At 38.6% G+C, this 21,696-nt stretch overlaps 1 protein-coding gene across 4 annotated transcripts in view; it reads right to left on the bottom strand.

Annotated features, from left to right (window-relative positions):
• The window catches only part of mcamb (melanoma cell adhesion molecule b), a 57,487-nt gene extending 48,201 nt beyond the window's left edge, over window positions 1–9,286 (bottom strand). For 3 of the 4 annotated variants that reach the window (XM_021319256.2, XM_021319257.2, XM_012868085.3), the window contains exon 1: window positions 9,126–9,286. In XM_021319256.2, coding sequence (XP_021174931.2) covers window positions 9,126–9,195 — 70 coding nt within the window. In that variant the 5' untranslated portion in view covers window positions 9,196–9,286. The remainder of the gene's footprint in view (window positions 1–9,125) is intronic. The other variant, XM_021319259.2, reaches the window with a different exon arrangement.
• Between the last annotated feature and the right edge of the window lie 12,410 nt (window positions 9,287–21,696).

Here is a 21,696-nt window from a genome sequence, read left to right as displayed (position 1 = left end):
TGTGGATTTTAATTAAAAATGACAAGATAAATTATCATTCATATCAATCATTTACACATGATTTGAGGATGTAGCATTGATAGCACAATAACAATACCACATTTTATACATTCGGTGGGCTCTGTCTTGACTCCCTACCTATGCACTTTGATTGTGCACCGAAGTGATAATTTACTGAGAAGAATTTGTAAACAACTTCAATGAGCTACAGTAGTAGAGTTGCAGACTATGTTCAGGATCTTCTTTATGCACAATTTTAAAAGTTTCAGAATTGCGTAAATTTTCCTCTAAAAGGTTTAAATGCCTGTTCGTGAGATGTCAGAGAAAGCGCTGGAGTGATGTGAGTTTTCTGGAGCTGTATTGGGCACACTGTAACACAGCACTCCCTCTCCCACACATAGCAACAAACCAAAGATCAGCTGGCTGAAAGAAGCTCCTACACATTCCCCTCACTTGTGAAAAAAATAAAATGGTTGTTTTGAAATGTTTCCTGTTGCAAAAACTCAGTCATGGGTTGGAAACCAAGTGTCATGCTTCACTTTTTATCAAATGCAGATGATAAGCTGAGAAAATTCTGTTTCACAGGTGACGGAAAGTTAGTTAACCAATGATTTTTTTTTTTTTTTTTGTAAAGTGTCTTAAGATGACATGTGTTGCGATTTGGTGCTAAAAATTTTAATTGAATTGAATTACCCAAGCAGATAGCCTGCTAATTAACCAACTAATATAAACTGGTGCTGATCTATAAAGAGCATTTTAAAAAGTACAAAATTCAGCACAATAAGCTCTTGAAAACTAGCACAAATATTGTTTGAAATTTCTTTTACTACCGTAAAACTATGAGATTTTTACCAAAAGCTGTCAACGGCAGGAGGCTCTCATACCGACTAGCTTGGTTTGAATGTCATACATGAGCATTTTACATCACCTGCTATGATATGAAACTTGAACGTTCTCATCTGGAGGAACATTTTTCTTTCAAACACAGTGAAAATATCTGTCTAAAAACTAAATAATTGCACTCAAGGTCTTAATGTTTTGGGGTTTATTTTCTAGTTAAGATTAAGTAAAAGCAATGCAAATGACCCCCATATGTCAACCGATTGGGATATAGTGTGTTTCAGGGTTTTGTTCGAGGACATTGGACGCTGGTTGGTTCTAATTACAGAACCGATGCCATTCCTGCTCTGTTACAGCGCTTTGTAGGATGATTATACACGCACAGCCACAGTCACCATGGATATTTGAAATAATTGTGTCTGGTCAATTTCCTTGCACAAATTACTGCACATTTGATTTTGTTTGTGTTGGCCAAAATAACAAGGTTTCCGTCTTGAAGTCATAATTTTCCAAATTAACTCCTAGCTGGTCCAGTAAAAAAAAACATAAAAAAAAAACTTTAGTATAAGACTCACCTCCACACGCCTACTGCAGAACACCCTGTCAGTGTTTTTCTGTACCTAAACATGAAAACTGAAGTAGGTAGTGTAACGTTTGATGGCCAGTGAGTCCAAATTAATTTCATGTTAAGTAAGTAAGTAAAATGTATTTGTATAGCACCTTTCGTAGACATTAAAATCATAAAGTGCAGCACAATAAAAACAACATAAAAAACAAGCACACTACTATTACATGTACATCCTAGTTAAAAGACTTTTCATGTAAAAATGTCTTCAACTGTTTCTTAAAAGAGTCAATAGAGTTCATGCAGCACAGAAATCCAAATTGTTCTCATTCAGATTTTTAACTGAACCTAATTAAATCTCAAATATTTAATGATGTGGTCTTTTTTTTTAAATAATAATAAAATCCCGTTTCATTGCAGCGACTTTTTCACATAAACATCACTCCATAAATGTTGATAAAGATAAAAACTAATCATCAAGCGACTTTAAATCGAGTATTTCCACAGTGAGCAGAGCTATCCTCTTTGATTTAAAGACATTATACATTCCTGTATCAACACATTTAACTTTTATTGAAACCAACTGGGCCTGAATGCTTGTTCAGACGGAGTTTATTAGTTCTTCAGCTCAGACAGAGAAACGTTTACACTGAAAGAGAAACTGATGACCAGGGCATTAATAATCGCAATAACAAATAGCAAACTATTCACAGTTTGTTGTAGCGCAGATTCAGACATCGCAAACACCACCTGCTGCCAAATAGCAGGTGACATTTGCTGGGTGGACATATGCACCCTTTGTGTGTTTTGTTTGTCTGTGAGCCTGGTGGGACGAGAGTGGGGGTTGCTGGAAGCACCAGGTGTGCACAGCTGTGCATCTGTTCACGGGACTCCAACGACTATGAGAAAATGTTGGCTCCTCGCACGCTCGGTTGGCTGAGGTGAGCTAAAACCTGATTGGTAGAAAATGGATTTGGCCTTCGGACAGATATCGAACAACGCCTCCGAATCACTTTGAGATTAAATCGTTGCGGATGAGGTGGTTTTGTTTTGTTTCTTTCCTGGACATCACTTAATGGTATGATGAGAAAGCTGCCAGAAGCTCTTCCAGGTGCCTCCCAGAAAAACTCCCACTTAGGACCCACGCAACCCAAACGGCTCCCTGCAGAAAACGTTTAAGAAAAAAGTCCTGTCTTTTTTTACTTTCAAAACTTTTATCTTTGAATCAGCCTCCACACTATAATCGGACGTTTAATCTTTTCAGAGACTTTTACAAATTGTTATACAATTGTTATGCCTCCTTTTTTTTTTACACCATTTTAATATCATTTATAAGGTACAAAATGTAGATTGCTAGGGGTCTTTGGAGTATGTGTGCGCTTTTACCAGTCTTTTAATTGTAGCAATTTTAGATCAATTTTAAATATTTCTTCCTAAATTGTATGTGGTGAAAATATATTCTATTACAATAATGAAAGAAAATACAACAGGAGTTCAAATTCATCACTACATTTGCTCTGCTGCTGACTAATGATCTGTTCAACTATCTAACCTTTGGAAAATGTTTTCAAATTTCAACCTAGAGCTTTTGGAAAAGTAGTCACAGTTGACAGCTTAGATGATGGCTAAATTAAAGTATATACAAAAATAAATCTTTCAATGCCAAAATCAAAAGGGACAAGGTTCCCATGTGTGCAATGAACCTGCAACATTTTAAGCTGCAAAGGTGTGATAAGATGAGAGGTGAAGGTTTTTTGAACTTTCATCCCAACCTTTGGCCTTTAGAATATTTTGTGCAAAAATCTTGTTGATGCAAACATAAAAAAGTGAATAAAAGGACCAAATCTCAAGTTTCCTGTGAGGTTAAAGACAAAGGGATTTGTTTTATTCTCTCACAGCCCAGAGGAAATGCAACTGTTAACTTCCTTTGGTCATTTTCCACTCTAAATACAAGTTGAATTGCTCAGTGCTGCAACAAAACGCTGTTGATATGCGGCTATATCTGCAGACGGATTCTTTTGCTGGAGCGCCAATATACAAACAACCATTGGCTGCTACTTAGCGCGCGCAGAAAATGGCCTCGATGACAGCAGCACAAAGCCCTGAGAGCTTTCTGCAGCAGTAACAAGCCCTCCCAGTCCCTGCGCTATCGTATTGACCCAGGTAATGGAGATAATGGATGTTATTCGCATCCAGAGAAAGATCAAACAGTGAAAGGAAACCCTTTGTTTCAACAATTCCTTGCTCCCAAGTGCACAGCCATTATTATGGTTCAGCAGGGAGATGATGCACTGCACCCAAACACAAGCGATGCAGAAAAAAGAAAAACACTTAGAAACAAAGCCGTTATGCATCTCACTCCGCGTGGCATTAGAGCAATGCTACAGAATTAAATCAGTGATCTCACTGTAATGTTTGGGAGTCAACATCTGATGCAAATTTAGCTGAGCTGCAACAGCTGTGCCCACATGACCGTGTGGAGCCGCGGATAACCTGCCATCCTGTTCGAAAGGCAAACACTTCAGGTTGGTCGAAACAAGTAATAATGTGAAGCATTAATCTCTTTTAGTTAATCGCAAAACCTCTGATTTATTTATGTGATCATCTAAAACACAGGGGAAGACAAGTCTTTAGTTTTAGCCAAATAAATAAGTTAGAAGGGTTAAATGGTTATACTCTTGACCCTTTTAACTCAGGGGCCGATTAAAATTACATCACATACAACTGCTTTACAACCAAAGTACATAAGCTGTGTCTTGAGCAAATGTTAAGCAGAGTTTCTGAATGTTCTATTTTTATGGAGCCTCTAAAGGGACATTGAAGGTAAAGGTGTCTTTCCATGTCATTTTCCACCCATTTGATCATTTTCACCTGTTTTTTATTGTATTTTTTACCAACCACCGGTCAAAAGGACGCAATTTGTTGCCATTAGATAAGGACAAGCCCGGACCCCCCTGGGAGTTTAGGGTGAAACAGAAGGAGGCGTTGTTTCTATGTGTGAAGCTAGAGGATGAGAAGTTTTTTTACTCTGGAATGGGATCAGACTGGCAGTGTTTGTTGTCTCCATGTCCCAAAATTAAAGTGGGAAAATCCATGAGATCTTGCTCAGGGTGAAACTGTCACATGGGTTTTATGTTTTATTTATTTAGATTATCTGCCACCCCCATGGCAATGCCACCCTGGTTAGTTCATCACAAGAACACCACTGCAGTCGGTAATTGACTATAATCATGACTCTCTCAGGTCATTTGTCAGGTCTGCTGGATTACTTTCTTATTTCTTGGAAAACATGGCATTCAGATACTGGTAATTTGCTGACTTTAGGCCTCACGCTTTTTCTTTTGACCTCAACTTCTTCACTTTTCTCACTTTTTAAGCACACAGTGCATATTATGCTGCCACACAGGTCGACGAACTGGACAGGAAATAGTTCAAAAGCAGCCGAAGTCCAAAGGAAACTGGAAAATATCTTCCAAAGGCCTGAAAAACTACACCGCAAAAAAAAAAAACTAAAAATAAGTCAAATTTTCTTGAAATGAGTGTATTTGTCCTTGATTTGAGCTAGTAAAGAAGATGGTTTACCAATGGAATGAGATTTTTGCACTTAAAATAGGAACAAGTCATCTCTAGCATCTTATTTCCAGAGAAGTATATCTAATTATCTTATTTCAGGGGTTAAAATATTCATTCCATTGGCAGACAATCTTATTTACCTGCTCAAATCAAGGACAAATGCACTAATTTCCAGAAAATCTGACTTATTTTTAGTTCAGTTTTGCAGTGTATAGATCAAGACCACTTAAAAAGATCACAAGAAAGTTGGGCCAAAGGGTAAAGAATTATAGAGTGGCTTAAAATGTTTGTGAATTAAGTGTAGACATTTTGAAGATGCAACACAACAAGCCAGAGACTGTTTTAGACAATTTTCCCATAACTAGCTCTGATCAGTCATCAGCAGGTTCAATACTGGAAAAAATCTTATTTATTTGCAATTTATTGAATGGATCACGACTGCGAACTCTCACCTGTGGTTGCATAAATCAGCCTGTACTTTGATACATATATTTTTACATATATTTTTGTTTTCTAAAATATCAAATGGTGGTTAGGAATGTTTTGATGTAAAAAATGAGTTTTCTTGTAATTCCCTCATTTTCTGTTGTATTCAATATCACTATCATAGAGCGTGCTGCACCTTTTTCTCTCCTGTGTGTTAAAGTTATTTGACATAAATGTATAAATCCATCAAAACCAGAATCGGCTTCTCAGACTTCAAAGACACAAAATCTGTATCGACCAAGAAAAGTGTGATCACTTCATCTTGTAACACAAATAAGAAAAAGTATTATAGATCTACCAAGAAAATAAATCAAGTGCTAAACAGATTGCAATGACAGTAAAGGTGCATGTAGGAGCTGGAAAAGAAGGTGTTCTGAAAAAAAAATGCACTTTTGATCTAAAGGAAATTCTCAGTATTCCCAAGTATTTTCCAAATAATCACCACTTTCCGTTGTTTCCAGATGACGCTCACGTTTTGTCCGCTGCTTCCTTTCCAGGAGTCACAAGAGCTCTGGATAATGTTTCACTAATCTCAACAACCATAAACTCACAAAAACAACTTTGGACAGCTCCAGACTGATAATACAATGTAATGGCCTGGATCAAACAAACGTACTGGGTGGCTCCTTCTCCCTGCTTTTGCGCTTGGACACATAAACACGCATGAAATGCTCCAGACTTTCGTTTCAGAGACAAATAAGTGCCCAGGAAACACTTTCCCCCCCGACACAGGGACACGATTTTTAGTTTTTCAATTTGTTGAAAAGGCTTGAAGACTTCAGATTAGATTCATGGAGCGTTCACCAAATTACACGACACGTTGTTTTTCTTAAACAACACAACTCAGGAGAAGCTGCAGCAGACACCTCCCTAAAAACCATAAAATGGCACAACGTGACTGCAGAAATGAGCCGGAAGAGAAGTCTGAATGTAGTGACTTTCATTTCAAACGCATTCTGATCCGCTGATCCTGGGCCAGATTACTGAGCTGCAATTTTTTTTTATGCTGCAGTCGGCACGCAACAAGGACATTTATTGTCCCTGACCGACTCTCTTCTCCTCCTGAAGGGGCAGGAGTTGTTATGAGCTCATGAAGCTGAGGCACAGTGCCTGTTTTTCCCAGCTGAGAGCGATGACCTTTAAACCGTAAGGGTCTAATGTGGATGCTCTTTGGTCCGGTTTGATGAGCCGATGTCACAGGAAGTTAACTCATTCCTGATCAGGGATCGCCACTGAAGTCCAGCAGGTTGTGTCCTGATGAAGGTTGAGTTTTTTGGCACGGACACGTTTTAAGACCGTGAGCCCGAATCTGCCGCATCAACAGGATATTTTTAAGGGTTGCTACAAATCTATTTTATTGTAGGATTCAGCCCAAATAATTTGGGGGATTTTAAAAAAATAGGTTATTCTGAATTTCTCATTTCAGAAGATTGTAAACTTAATACAGTGTGGAGCTAAAGTATTTAGAATCTGTGAAAATGTTGAGCTTTTGTCACATTAAAACCAAAAAGTTTACTGTATTTTCTAGGGATTTAATGTAATAGACCAACACAAAATAGCACATTATTCTAAAGGTAAAGGAAAATAGGAGACAGTTTTGTCATTTATTTACTACTAATAATTTTTTTTTTTATTATTGTGGCATGCTTTTCCATTAAGCGACCTTCATTCTAATACTTTCAAATAAAATCCTGTGCTTTAATTGCCTTGAGAGGTCCACCATGTGAGTAATAAATCCAGCTTTTCATTGAGGGTCTCAGGAGGTTTGTTAGGCAACATTAGTGAAGCATCATGAAGACCAAGGAACACAGCAGACAACGTTGTGAGGAGGTTTTAAGTAATATTTCCAGCTTTCAACATCCTACAGAGCACTGTCCCATCCATCATCTGAAAATTGAGAAGCCGACGGTAACTGAGGAGGAGCTGCAGAGATCTTCGGCTCTGGTGCCTATCTGTAGCAGTCGCTGGGCGTGAAGGAGGGTCCAACCGCCAGTTTGCCACAGGGCAACACAGAGACACACAAGAAAACCTAAGGGGAAATTAATTTAACCAGTTAACCTAAAAGTCATGTTTAGGAGAGGAAGCCAGAGTACCCTGAGAGAAGATATACCTCTGGCTGGGACTTTCTTGCTGGACCTTCTTGTATTTTTACTAGTTCTGAACAGAACAGTCTTTATGTGTGAAGACAAATGCATGCCACACTTTTCAGATTTTTATTTTAAAAAATTGCCCCTACTCATGTTCTGTTGGTCTATCACAGATCATCCAGATCAAACCCGATGCAATTTGAAGTCGAAATGTGACAAAATGTGAAAAGGTTAATTTCTTTGCATAAAAAGTTGGAAAAAACGAATAAACGCAAAAGAAGAACTTGCAAAGTGTGTGCACATTTTCACACTCTTTACCTGCAGTTCATGAGATCACATAACGGACCAGGACTTTACAATGAACACAGGGGTATTTGTATTTGTGATGACTAACTCCAGGATGCCAGAAAGTCACCAAAAGGCAACGGCAGGAAGCGGGCTTGATAAGAGGACAAAGAATACGAAGTGATCACAGACAATGGCTTGAACTTAAACAGGAGTTCAGTACAATACAGCCAGGAGGAGGAGGAGGGACGGTTTGTGGGGTTGGTGGTAACAGGGTTAAGGAAAAGGTAAAGTCATGAGGAGAGTCAAGGGGGAGAAGAGGATGGAAGTCAGGTTTAGAGACAGGAAGCTCTGTGCTGTTTGAACAAGACCAAATAAATCTTATCCTGAAGAATGCATGAAGTTATAAACTTCTCAGGACTTGCTACTAAAGGAATGGTCGCTGCACAGCTACACGGGTGAGCAGGTCTCTCTCTGCCCTTTTTTTTTTTCCTGAGTGAAAATCCCCTCTCTAGGGCTGCACAGTGCTCAGACATGCGTTTCTGAGTGAGAGGAAAATAATCAAGCCATTCTCTGCTGCCACGGCAGACCTCGGCCACTTGATCACTGCAGGGACAGTGACAGAAAGCAGACAGAGAGCTCCCTCATTCTGCACCTCTGTGGGCGCTGCCGGCTAAAAATACATGCAGCCAACTTCGCAGCCTAGCAGAACTTCAGATAACACAGAAACCTGATCACTAACACAGCAAAAAGTTTCCTAGTTCATATGCAACAGGTGAAAAAGGTCTAACACTAAGTGCAAAAGTAAGCCAGACTTTAGACATTTTAGTCCTCCGTTAATATGAGCAAAAGAATCTCATCAACACAGCTTCTGTGCAAAGGAAACGTGTTGAAATTAGTAAGAATCCAATTCAACTTAATTGAATTTTATTAATATAGCACCAATTCACAACACAAGCTCAAATCTATTTTCTAACAGAACAAATAAATAAACAAAAAGAAGGCTAGGGATTAAAATAGTGTTAATTGCATAAGAAAAGACCAGAAGCAGAACAGATGAGTTGCTCCTACTGAAAACCAGCTTCTTCATTGGCTAAATTAATGATCCACTGAAAGGTAACACAGTTAGTCATAACTGGATTACAAGTCACGCTCGTATGTGACAAGTGTTCTCTCCCCGGTTGAGCTTTGCTCTTGTCTACTTTCACTTTGCAGCATATGAAAAGCCTGTAAAGTCCTCCTTAACAGCCCGTCCCCTTCCTGAATCCCTGCAGCACCAGCTCACTCACCTCCCCAGGTGTGAAGGAGAGCCAGCAGCAGCAGCGGCGGCAGCAGAGAGGCAGCGTCCCGTACGGCCATGGTGGTCGATCAGAGGCAGAGATGTCCGTGCAGGGGTGAAGTCTGCTCCTCTCTTGGTGAAATGCTTCAACACACAGAGTGAGAAAGAGAGGGAGAGAGAGAGAGAGAGGAGCAGCAGCACGAGGAGGCAGATGATGAGGAGAGAGGGAGGGAGGCAGAGAAAGAGCTCCTCCTCTGCAAAAAGGAGGGGCCCCCCTGCCAGATGCATGCACTCAAACACTCATCTACCCCTAAACATCTTCGCATTTGCTTTCATTACTGTCCCACAGCTCTGCCACGTCTCCTTGATTAAGAGATAATTAGACTAACACATACTTTCATTGCAATTTTTATTCAGTATATGAGTTGGACATTTTTTGCAGTGGATTAATAAAAAAAAGGAGGAACAACTAGGAGAGAGAGCAGAGAGGAGGGCGGAGGTCTGGAAGGAAACCCAATTGATGCAAGTTGAAACCTGCTATGCCACACCTTTGTTGTTTCTGAGACCCAAGCATTTCTGAACTGAAAGTGTTAAAAGTACACTATCGTACATTTCATCAACAGGAAACCTCAGAGGCTACTGAAAAGGGAAAGGCCTCTGAAAGTCCAGATTTCTGGGTGTGGTTGTCAGTCATTCAGCATTCACAGCAAGATCCGTGATTATGAATTGCATGTAATCATTGACCCGTTGAACTAGGTTTTATTACATCGGCTGCTGGGGAGAAAGTAGTGGGTGAAAGCCAGTCTCGCAGTTTGCAGATCAGAAAGATCAAAGCTAGACACTAAGTAATAATTGTCATTGAATGAAAAAAGAAATCCTAGGAGAAAACCTGCTAGATGCTGCGAAGACTTGAGATTGGAGCAATGGTTCACCGTCAGGCAGGATGACAACTCTAAACATACAACCAGATTAACCAGTTTAGATCAACGGATCAACATTTATCATAAACCAGTGAAAGTCCAGGCCTAAAGAACTATAGAGTCTGCAGGAAGACCTCAGAATTGATGCTCAAAGACGATCTATACGTCTAATGTATGTGCTTGAGCATGAACCAATTAGTAAATAATGTCAGTCTCTAGATGTGCAAAGCTGGAAGAAGCATGCATTGCAATTACTACCCTACCTCTTAGTTTAGCCAACCCCGACTGACAAACCACTAAAATAAACACGGTGCCTATCTTAACACGTCATGCCATTTACATGGAGCTGACCTCATGGTTTTTGTTTTTCTGGACTCTACCACTCTGAATGTAAGAGCTTAAATATCTACATTAAAGCATTTTTACCAAACTAACAGCTTCCACATATTATTATCACTTCACTGTGAAAATAATTTCTCAGGGTACCAGTGGGTAGCTGGAAAAGATACAAAATACCATCAGTTGCTGTTTTGTAAACGTACCATTCTGGATTATTATCATCCAGTGGATAAAAGAATTTACAATTCATCCAGGCTGGAATACCAAATCAAGATAATACAATTTTGAGTTTAAATACAGTGGTGGAATAAATTTCATAATCACAAACTTTTTGAGTGACTGATGTAAACATTTTTGTTTTCTAAGATAGAATCATAATGTCCAGGAATATAAATATTTAGGTAAGGCAAATTATATGTTTCAGTCACTGAAAACGAGACAAAAATTGAGACATTGTAAGAATGTGTCACGTTATCTTTAACAGGGGTGATTAAAAACATTTATGAATATTCAATCACTGTCAGGTCAACCTTTGTGTTTGCCGCATTTGTGAGCACCAGGCCAAAGCACCGGAGGGACAACCTGTACGGGACTCAGAGCAGCAATATCTTAATGGTTTGCTCAGATATACATTAAAGCCTTGAACGATCAGCACAGGTAGAGAGAACTGGTTTAATGACAGCACTATGAGACCATGAGAGAACCGTCCCGTTCTGTGCAGTTGGAAACTAATCAAAGAATGAGCAAAGTGTCATGTATGCTGATCTCTGTAACCTTCACTGCTGGAAAACGCTGCTGTGTCTGTCATCTTTAACGATAACTCCGGACTGCAGCTCAGGCCCATATCAGAAGGATATGAGGCGATACTGAGCAACACTTGGGGGCTCTCCACAATTAGTGCATACATGCTGCTGGTGAGTTATAGTTTAGTTTAATGCTCACACATCAATTTATTTTTATATTTTACTTTTTATACAGTAAATCTATTAATTTATTTGTGTCTTTTTATCATTGATTGTCTTGCACACTTTACAGCATCTCTTGTAAATTAGAATATCATCAAGGAGTTATTTTATTTCGCAAATATGGCTGACTGAAAAGTACAACCACATAGTACAAGTAATACATAGTTGTGGTATTTTTGCATGAATTACTACACTAATGAGGCATGGTTTGGTAGAGATCAGCCTGTGGCTCTGCTTGCCACAATCCCCAGGTTTAGTTTTCTGGATTATGCCTTCTTTGATTTATTATCCTTCAGGTTTTGTTTGTTTTTAATTAATGAGTTAGGGTTAGAGATTCTTCATGTGTTTCCTTCCCTTGTAAATTATCTCCTTCTTCCGCAGCCCTCTACCCTCATTGCTCTCAGCTGTTGTCAATTAGTCACTTGATTACGTACTCCTGCTCTCCGTGCCTTCTCTCCTCACTCCCTCTGTATATAAGCTGTCTGGTCTTGTCTTGACATTTGCTGGTTCCTCCATTATTCTATGCCCTGCTTGTCCCTGTTTTCCTTTATGGATTTTGTCTACTGCCACCCTGTTTCTACGTACTCATTTTATTCAGTTCTTGTGCGCTGTCTTTTTGTAAGTACCCTCATAATCATTAAATATCATCATTATTATCATCTGCATCTTGGTTTGGGTCTTTCTACAACCTCTCCATGACACTGCTGAGGGGCTCAGAAAGCCCAGGTTCCTTTCATAGTGACATTTATGTGGTCTGCATTGTTGGCTCTAGAAGTCTCTCATCTTACTCTTAACAAAATAATGAAATCTGCATATTTTTGAAGCTCGTCAACAAAAGGAAGCATGAAGAGCACTAAGATTTCTGGGTAGACGGCTGCTCTGACTTTGGGTAAACAGCGGAACCAGCACCAGCAGATGACATGGCTCTCTATATCATCCCTGACTTTGGAAACTTTGCACCGGATCACAAGAACCTGGTATTATGTGCCCCTCCACTCTTCCTTTAGACTCTGGGACCTTGATTTCCCAATGAAACTTACTTTAAACCAAAAAGAGGACTTTGGACAACCAAATAGTCCAGTCTTTTTCAGCCCAGATAAGACATTTCTGATGTTGTCTGTAGTTCAGGTGTGGCTTAACATAAAGAAGCACTACTTAAGCCCTGACTCCAAGAGTCAACACTGTTTAACTCGTCTTCAAACTCTTGAACAAGTTTTGCTTCATAATCCTCTCAAGGATGTTTTCCTTCCACTCAACTTTCATACAAACATATATATATATATATATATATATATATATATATATATATATATATATATATATATATATATATATATATATTTGTATTAGCTATCAACCATAATCACAGTTCACAAAAATAGAATGCAATAAAATGTTTCACTTTGTGTTGGGAATCATTGAGCTTCATCTGTGAACTGGATTAAATTAATCACATTTTAAAATTTTTGATGGTACTCTTAATTTATAGGGATGCAGTTGCATTATAGAACATTGCATATATAACTTTACATTGCCACTTGGGCCAGCTCCTCAGGAAGAATCCCAAGGCGTTCCCAGGCCAGCCGGGAGACATAGTCCCTCCAGCGTGTCCTGGCTCTTCCCCTGGGTCTCCTCCCGGTGGGACGTGCCCGGAACACCTCTCCAGGGAGGCGTCCAGGAGGCATCCTGACCAGATGCCCGAGCCACCTCAACTGGCTCCTCTCGACGTGGAGGAGCAGCGGCTCTACTCTGAGTCCTCCCCGGATGACTGAGCTCCTCACCCTATCTCTAAGGGAGAGCCCAGACACACTACGGAGAAAACTCATTTCAGCCGCTTGTATCCGGGATCTCGTTCTTTCGGTCACGACCCAAAGCTCGTGACCATAGATGAGGGTAGGAACGTAGATCGACCGGTAAATCGAGAGCTTCGCCTTTTGGCTCAGCTCTCTCTTCACCACAACGGATCGGTACAGCGCCGCTTCACAGCAGACGCTGCACCAATCCGCCTGTCGATCTCCCGCTCCATGTTCCCCTCATTCATGAACAAGACCCCAAGATACTTGAACTCCTCCACTAGGGGCAGCACATCCTCCCCAACCCGGAGGAGGCACTCTACCCTTTTCTGGCTCAAGACCATGGTCTTGGATTTGATCAGTTTTTCTGTGTGCTCAATCATCCCAGACCTGTCCAGGGTGTACCCTGCCTCTCGCTTGGAGATAGGCACCAGATCTTTCACAATGCTGAATGGATTAGCAGGTATAGATAATGGATGGTCCGATCAGCCATCCCATGCAGTTTAAAATTGGCAATTGCTCAGTTTGCTCAATTTAATTGCCAATTAATTCTAATTGGTAAACAAGGCTCTTGTGCAGTACCTCGAAATGTATTTGCATATTTTTCAGATTTAGTCAAAGTATAACCATAAGGTATTTTTTTGTGATTTTACTTATTTGTGACAAAGAACAAAGTACAAAAATGGTTTACAATTTTTTTCAGAATAATAGCATGCAATTGTATTCAGCAGACATTACTCTAAGACCTGGAAATAAAATCCAGCACAACTAATTGTCTTCAGAAGCCACCTGATTAGTAAACAAACAAATGGACTCCTTGTTTGTAAATAAATCTCAGTGTTGAAAATGTGTAACACGTATATTAAATGAAGTCATCAGTCATGGAGTGATATATTTCTACTGCTTTTTGCTGTTAAATTTGATGATCGTGGTTTACAGATAAATTTAATGCAAAATGTAATTCTTAGAAAACGTTATCACACTGAACCAATTTAAAAAAAAAAGATTTTCCAACATGCTCCCAAATGTTGCATCGTTTTTAGGAATCATGAAAACCTATTGTTCAGAAAGCAGAAAGTTCTAATATTGTTTCCTGGACCACAATAAGAAAAACATAGATAGATGGGCGTAAACCACATTTCCTTCTTGATAGGAACCAGCTCTTATGTTTTTTAATTGACAGAGGAAAACACACTGCTCCTAAAACAGCTACATTGTTCTGCCGCCCATGTCAACGGGCAAATATTGACCGAGTCTTTAAAACAGCTAACATGGGTGTAGCTTGAGGAGACGTAGAGTAAATAATCAGAAATAAGGAGGAACGTTTTTTTCCAGCAAAACACTTAAAATTCCTCATGAGCAGATTTCAAGAATGTCCCCTTTTCAACCTTTTTTAATATGACACATCCTGGACGGGACATTTGGGAATATCCCAGGGCCTAAGGTTTTGGGAATGAGGCAGAGGGAAGCAGGAAAAGCACCGTCAACACCCCCACAAAGTTCCCAGGGACCTCAGACCCATGAACTATTTACTGTGGCATTCTTAAACCTACTCACGGGAGGAAAATACTTACTTAATTATCCCAAACAAATCTAGTTTGTGTTAATTAAATTAAACAAGCAACCCTCCATGTGGGATTTCTCTGCATTTTTCATGTTCCCTTTGTAAACATATGCAGATAACTGGAAATTGACCTACACCTGATTTCACCCATGAAAACTTTTTTAACAAAACACCTTCTCTAGCTCTGTTAAACAAAAGACTAGCACTGCATGCTTAAAGGGTAAAACCAGAAAATGGAAATATTGACCCTGTATAATCTAAAGAATATTTATTGTCATTATGCAGCTGTCAACTCTGAATGCACACAGACACAAATCAATAATACCCATGGAAATATGAAGAATGAGCATTCCTAGAAAATATCCTTAGAAATGCACACTCTGCACACTGTTATGTGAAAACTTTTGATTTCTGTTGGTATAAAACCAGGATGTAACAGCATTACACCTCAAGGAACATATGCTGTTCCAAAAAAATTACTTGGTGAACCTAAATTAAAACACAGGAACAGGTTAACATTCAATCACAAAACTGGACAAATATTTACTGTTCTTGGAAATGGTCCTTTCTACCTTTTATACAGTCACACACAAAACAACTAATTTTACTGCAAGGCTATTTTTTAGTCCGTACATTACCAACAGGATGTACAAACGTAAACAACATCGAGTAAGATAAATTACTTGTGCCTAAACCCACATTTTGCACTGCATTCAGTTTTGTTTTCACACTTTTCTATGAAATCCTAACATTTAAAAACTTTTCTGGAATCACAAAAATTTGAAATTCACACACTCATTCACATAAATGTCATTTGTTATGATTATCCATAAAACTGAAATAAACATTGAAGGTTTCAAAATAAATTTTAATGAAATTAAAGCAAATAAAATATGAAGCTGCTTTATCGTGTGATTTTATTTTATCCAAATGTTATTCTGCTACAGACATTCAAACTTATATAAACTTGGATAGATGGTAGTTGAAGTCCCACATACAGAAGACTTAAGACGGAGGCAGCAGCATATAGTGTACAGCCTGAAATACAGAAAACTGCTGAAATGACAGGAGTTCATGAATCTGAAGGGAATGATGAAGATCTGACAAAAAAATCATTTAAAACCAGGGATTATAGGACTGTAATATCCTCTAATGTAAAGGCTTTTCATTTGGATCTAAAACTAGAGTAAAGAGCCTCCTATAACAAGAGTAGAAATTATATTGATAAATCAGACTTTTTCATTTCATAATTGAACCCAAGGCTCCATGGTACACCATGTCAAAGAAAGTTAAGGTTAGCAAATAGGCACCTTTGTAGGAAATAACTTAATTCAAGAGAAGGTGATACAGGCCTTTTTAAGCATCAACACCAAAAGTTGTACCATTATAATCTGTAATGGTACAAAGTGTTCACCAAGCTGTAAAACATTGCCGAACCTGATGAAGACAACAGGACTGACCACAATGTTGTCAGCATAGAATAGGAAGTTAGCATTGGATACTTGTTGGTAAATTAAATAAAACTGGGCCAATGCCTGATCCCTGTGGAACACATTTTGCTAGAAAATGTTCATGTTTTTATAAACTAAGTATGTTAGAAGGAATATTTTCACACTAACCCATAAAATGACACTCCAATGCTAATAACTCTTTGCATTAGCACTTTATCAGCAGCTGTGTCAAAAACATTGAAAAGGTCGTTAAGATGCTGCAAAGAGTTACTTAGTGCAGGGAGCCTTAACAACTTTTCTATAGAGATGCTGTTGTGCTGAGTTTGTTTTTTGTAACCAGACTGACAACTTGCTGATAAAGAAATGGAGTAGCAGAGGTGGGGAAAAAATGTATCAATGCAGTGGTTGTTTTATTTTTTTGTATGATTCCAGGGCTTATGTAAAAAGAAAAATAAACTGTGAATCTAATGATTTCAGTGTCCTGACCACACTTTGTTGCATGCGTGCCACTCCTCAGAGAATGATGATGACGATGATAAACCTTCTTGTTTGTTTCACCAGAGGCCGCAGCGCTGTGCTCATAGGCCAAGGAAAGACTTAAAGGAAGGAAAGGGAGGAAAAGAAGTCATTCTTTCCAAGCCACTCAGGCCAGACCCAAGAGCAACTTGTTTCGGGGGGTACTCCGCCTGGCCAGGATGAGAGACAGCTATTGTACGAGCCTCTCCAGTGGATGCGGGGATGTGGAGAGGGCACCAGTTGATTGAGGGAGCTCGGGGGAGGAGTGGGAGAGAAATCTGAATTTCTGCTAAACTCCGTCATAACAGCAGCGACTGGGACAAAGAGACACTTTGATAACCACAGTAGCAGAGGATTTCACATTGCTTCTCCATGGTGATTACATGTTATAGTGGCATTAATCACAATAAATTAACCCACTGACATGTTTCTCCTTTATGTCCGTCTGGGTATGGTTTGGTATTGAGCAGAACACAAAGTGATGATGATACGCATAAATCTTAATTAGTACAGTTTAAATTGAAGAAAAAAAAATAGTTGTGGATTGAGCAGCATTTTTGAGATGCCATACAAATCAATTCAGTTCAGATGCTTTAAAGAAATTTGGGGTCGTTGTTAAAAAAAAAAAAGAAAAGTTACAGGTAAACAAATAAAATAAAAGTGGTACCAGAACAAATGTCTGGGGAACACCTTTGACTAAATTAAGGTGCTTTGAAGTAATTTGCTCTCACACACCGAATTTGTTGCAAAGATACCTTTGTATACAATCAACAAAGTAGAAAGTTTCATGACTTTTGTCTTGTTGTTAAACAATGATCTCCTATAATATCCATGATTTACATGGTTTTTTTTTGTTTTATAACCATTGTAAGGCATCTAAAATCTACTTATTTATTTTTCAGGTCAGGCTGAAGTTCTTTGGTGTACACGGAAATCAAGAAATATGCAACATTATCACTGGTTCTATGAGGCCATACAGCCATTTGTCTTGTATTTTATTAGGCTTTATAATTCAGAAAATAGTTGATACAGACATTTTATTTTACCTTATTAAGATAAGAGATTTGAGAGCAACGAAGAGACACTTCAAACAAATCCTTTTATGAAAAAAAAAAAGACTGCTGTTACACAGATGCTGAATTATGTGTCATAGAGCAGGAAGCTGCTACTGCTGCCTGCAAACTGTTGAACATCCTGCAGATGCACAAACAAAGCCCTGAGAAGAGGAATGTAACACCATGGGACCCCGGCATTCTTAGTCATCCCCTTGGTATCTCTCTGAGTCACACAAGAAAAACCATCATTGACTCTTTAACCTCACCTTTTCTCCATCGCCATTACCATCGCTGCCTCTCAGGGAGCAGCAAAGATGGAGAAATAAAGAGATAAAGAGAATTTCAGGGTCCACCTCTGGGTCTTGGCCAGTCTTCACTCCAGTGATTTCTACTGTGTGGAGTTTGTGTTTTCTTCCCAAAAGAAGCCCGTAGTCAGCCAAACCCCCCCTCCCCCCCCCCTTGTTCTTACCCTACAACACACACAGAGACATGTTCTAGATGTAAGTTTATGTGAAACTAGTGTACTGGTCAGCAGCCAAAGACATCATCACATCCCAAAATAAACTGCAACATCTGGGAACAGAAGACCGGCCTAATGTCAGTGCAAGGGCCACGGATCTTCAAGACCGTGGAATTTTGCTTCTGTTAAGCATTTATTAGTTTTACTATTTTCACCACAGTCAGCAGAAATATGCAGCATTTTCCAAAAATATTGATACTACTTGATATTTTAAAAATTGTGTGACAATCACAAACTTCTAAATATTTTATTTGGATATTGTGTGACATACAAACAAAAAGAAGGTGCCCCAATAAGATGAGACCAAGATGGGCATTCCCGTCCAACAAGCAATGCAGTACCTGTGTAGGAAAACTAATATTCTGCGCACACGTCCCCAAGGGTGAAACATAGTGAAGGTTGCATCGTGATGTGGTAATACTTTTTTTCATCTGGGACAGAGAGGTCGGTCAGTGTTGATGAGGAGATGGATGGAGTTGGGACCTGGATACCAGTGCCATCTTCCAACAGAACAACCTAAACAAACAGCCAGAGCTGTAATAAAATGGTTTGGATCACAGCATATTTAAGCGTTAGAAAGGCTCAAAGTCTAGACTGAAAACCATATTGGAAATCTTCAACAATATGAAGCTATTTTGCAATGAACAATGCATCACATTTTGTACTTAGTTGTGCAAAGCTGACAAGAACAGGCAAAATAATAATAGTTATGCATAGACTTGCAGTAAAGGGTGTCGAGTCCAAAGGGTGGTTCTCCATAATCACCTTGGATGGGTAACGTCAAACACACGCCACACATTTCATATTTGACTTTTTAATAAATCAAAAACCCAAATCATTTTCATTCCATTTCACAATTTTGCATTCATTTCTGTTGATCTGTTACCTGATATCTAAATGAAACATTAAAGTTTGTTTTTGAAAAAATGTAGAAACTGTAAATACGGTTACAAGGCAGTGTATGTCTAATACTGTCAATGGTAGAGGTTGCCACCCTGCCTTAAAGTGCATTGCTTTGTTTCTCACTTTTCCCTTGAAAACCTTCGCATAGTCAAGATGTAAGGCACTTTGTCTTGTAACGACCCTTTTTCCTTAAATGTTGAAACGTTTTTTTGATGCCAGCCATTATCGAGAATTTAAAGTTGAATTTTGTGCTCTGAACACACCTTCACAAGTTTAAGTAAATATGTCAGGGGGGGGGACTGCAGATGGTTTAAGACAAAAGACTTTTGAACTCCTCGTCTTTTAAGAGAGGAAGGATTTGGTTGAGCAGAAAACAAACGGAGGAAGCTGACTGCTGGCCCGCAGACTGACCATAAGGACGGAGACCATAAAAGGAGCAGCAGGTCTTGAAGCTCTACGTCACAGACGCAGAAATGTATCACCCTTTTATAGCTTCATGAACTCCTCCTATGCATCCCCCATTGGCATCATTAGGAGTTTCAAACAATTGCTGTTTGTCAGGCGAGCAAACGTTCAGAATAGGATTTCCCATGATGGTATCGGTTTCCCGCTGTAAGGGGGGAAAAAACTCAGTGCTGAGGCTTAAACAAGGAAGGAAGTACAGTTGATATTGTTCTTTTTTTCTATTGCATTGTCAGAAGACTTGCTGATGCAGTGGGACAATATATGCATGCACCTCTTAGCTTTAACATCGATGTGCGTTGAACTCATTCCATTATTCTCACAAACCCTCTCTAGTGCATTTTCCTGCCCATTCTTTCAGTTTTAATCAGATTTTTCTTTGAATTCATGCGCGTATAGCAAAGATGGTTTATAAAACCAGAGATTATGGATTACACATATTTAAAACTGGCTTTTACTTATTTCAAAATATACCTAAACTATACAAAAAGACGCCTAAACTATACAAAAAGACAAATACAGAATGTGTGCAAATATTATTAAACAAAAGAGTCCAATGTAGTTTATTAACTAAGCATGGTACAGGTTGTATATTGATTATTAAGGTAGTCCAGGAATAAACTATAACAACAAGAAGACAGAAAAAAGCTTTCTCAGTTAAAGTAATAATAATAATAATAATATTAATAATAATAATAATAATAATAATAATAATAAAGTATGAGTTGCAAAAATTTATAAAAAAAATAACACAGGGTGAAAACAGCAGTTTGTTACATTGGGTATGTCTGAAATGTAAGCATTAAAGGATTTAGGATTGAAAAAAAGTTTAACATAATAGGCATTTAACTTATAGAGCAAACATAGGAAATAATATAAAAATGATTAATAGAATTAGATTTTTCTAGTACGTGTATATACATACATTTTGAGGGAAATCTATTTTGATCACAAATATCTATTTTTATAAAACATAATTTTAATTTGATCACACTTTTTTTTTCATTTTGATCACACAATTCGATTGAAATTACTTTTTGTTTGATTGAATTATAAACAGACATATCTCCCTCCATACACACATTTATACAAACCCAGCAAGAACCACACTCCGACCAGACGGTGGCAGTAATTCACACTTCCAGGTTTTTTTTTTATTATTATTTATTTATTGCCAACCTCTAAGAACTGGGGGATGAAATAAAGCATTTTTCTGATTTTTTACTAAGTACAAAACTTAGTAAAAGTTTTGTACTTAGTACAAAGGCTAAGTACAAAACTTGGGTGAAGGCTATAGTTACACATTCATGTAGAGTAAGTGGTGATGTGCACGTCTAATGTTGGTGACAGGAATAACAAGAATGATTATGCTGTATTTCTAAAATTGAAGCTGTCAAAGATATGGGCAGAGCTGCCATCTGAAAGGGAAGTCAGAGGTGTCTCAAATGTGGTGCTGATGAGAGATTTAAAGAATGTGAAGAAGATGTGCAGGAAAAGTGCTGGAGCTGTGGTGGTCAGCACAGTGATATATGGGGAATGTGAAGTCAGGAAAAGGGTGGTAGAAATTCACCAAGTTAAAACAAACAGCAAGCTAAACTATCCAGAGGCAGTGAAGAGGGTTGAAAAAAGTAATAAAAGTTTAAGAACTGGTTACTAAACCAGCATAAGTTTGGACAGATATTCACATGTAACCCTGGAATATATAACAGTTGAAGTTTGGACTGAAGATGGAAAATTACTTTTCTAAACAGACCAGCAACTTTTTTTTTTGCCCCCTCTTGTGAGTACTAAACTTGACTGAGTGGAACTGTGGGCATGTAGGGCTCACCACAGTTTAAGCTGGGATCCATTTATTAAAGAAAGTGAAGTTATGTTTTCCTCTCTTCACCTGTAGTAGATGTGATTTAATGATCTCGGTTAAGGGATTTGTTTTTATTTCTTTTTGCCCTCTTACATCATTTTAGCTGATGTGGTACTTTGTTTTAAAGAGGTACTTGTGATGATGATGGTGACATTGATCGTTTTCCTAACTGGATCTGGTTTTACAACCTTTGTCAGTTATCAAACCCAGGCATCCCTTCATTCTTGTCCAC

The sequence above is a fragment of the Fundulus heteroclitus genome, chromosome 18 (assembly GCF_011125445.2).
Source record: "Fundulus heteroclitus isolate FHET01 chromosome 18, MU-UCD_Fhet_4.1, whole genome shotgun sequence".
Taxonomy (NCBI): Eukaryota; Metazoa; Chordata; class Actinopteri; order Cyprinodontiformes; family Fundulidae; genus Fundulus; species Fundulus heteroclitus.
The sequence above is the reverse complement of the archived record's forward strand: the minus strand, read 5'-3'. Positions and strand labels throughout refer to the sequence as shown.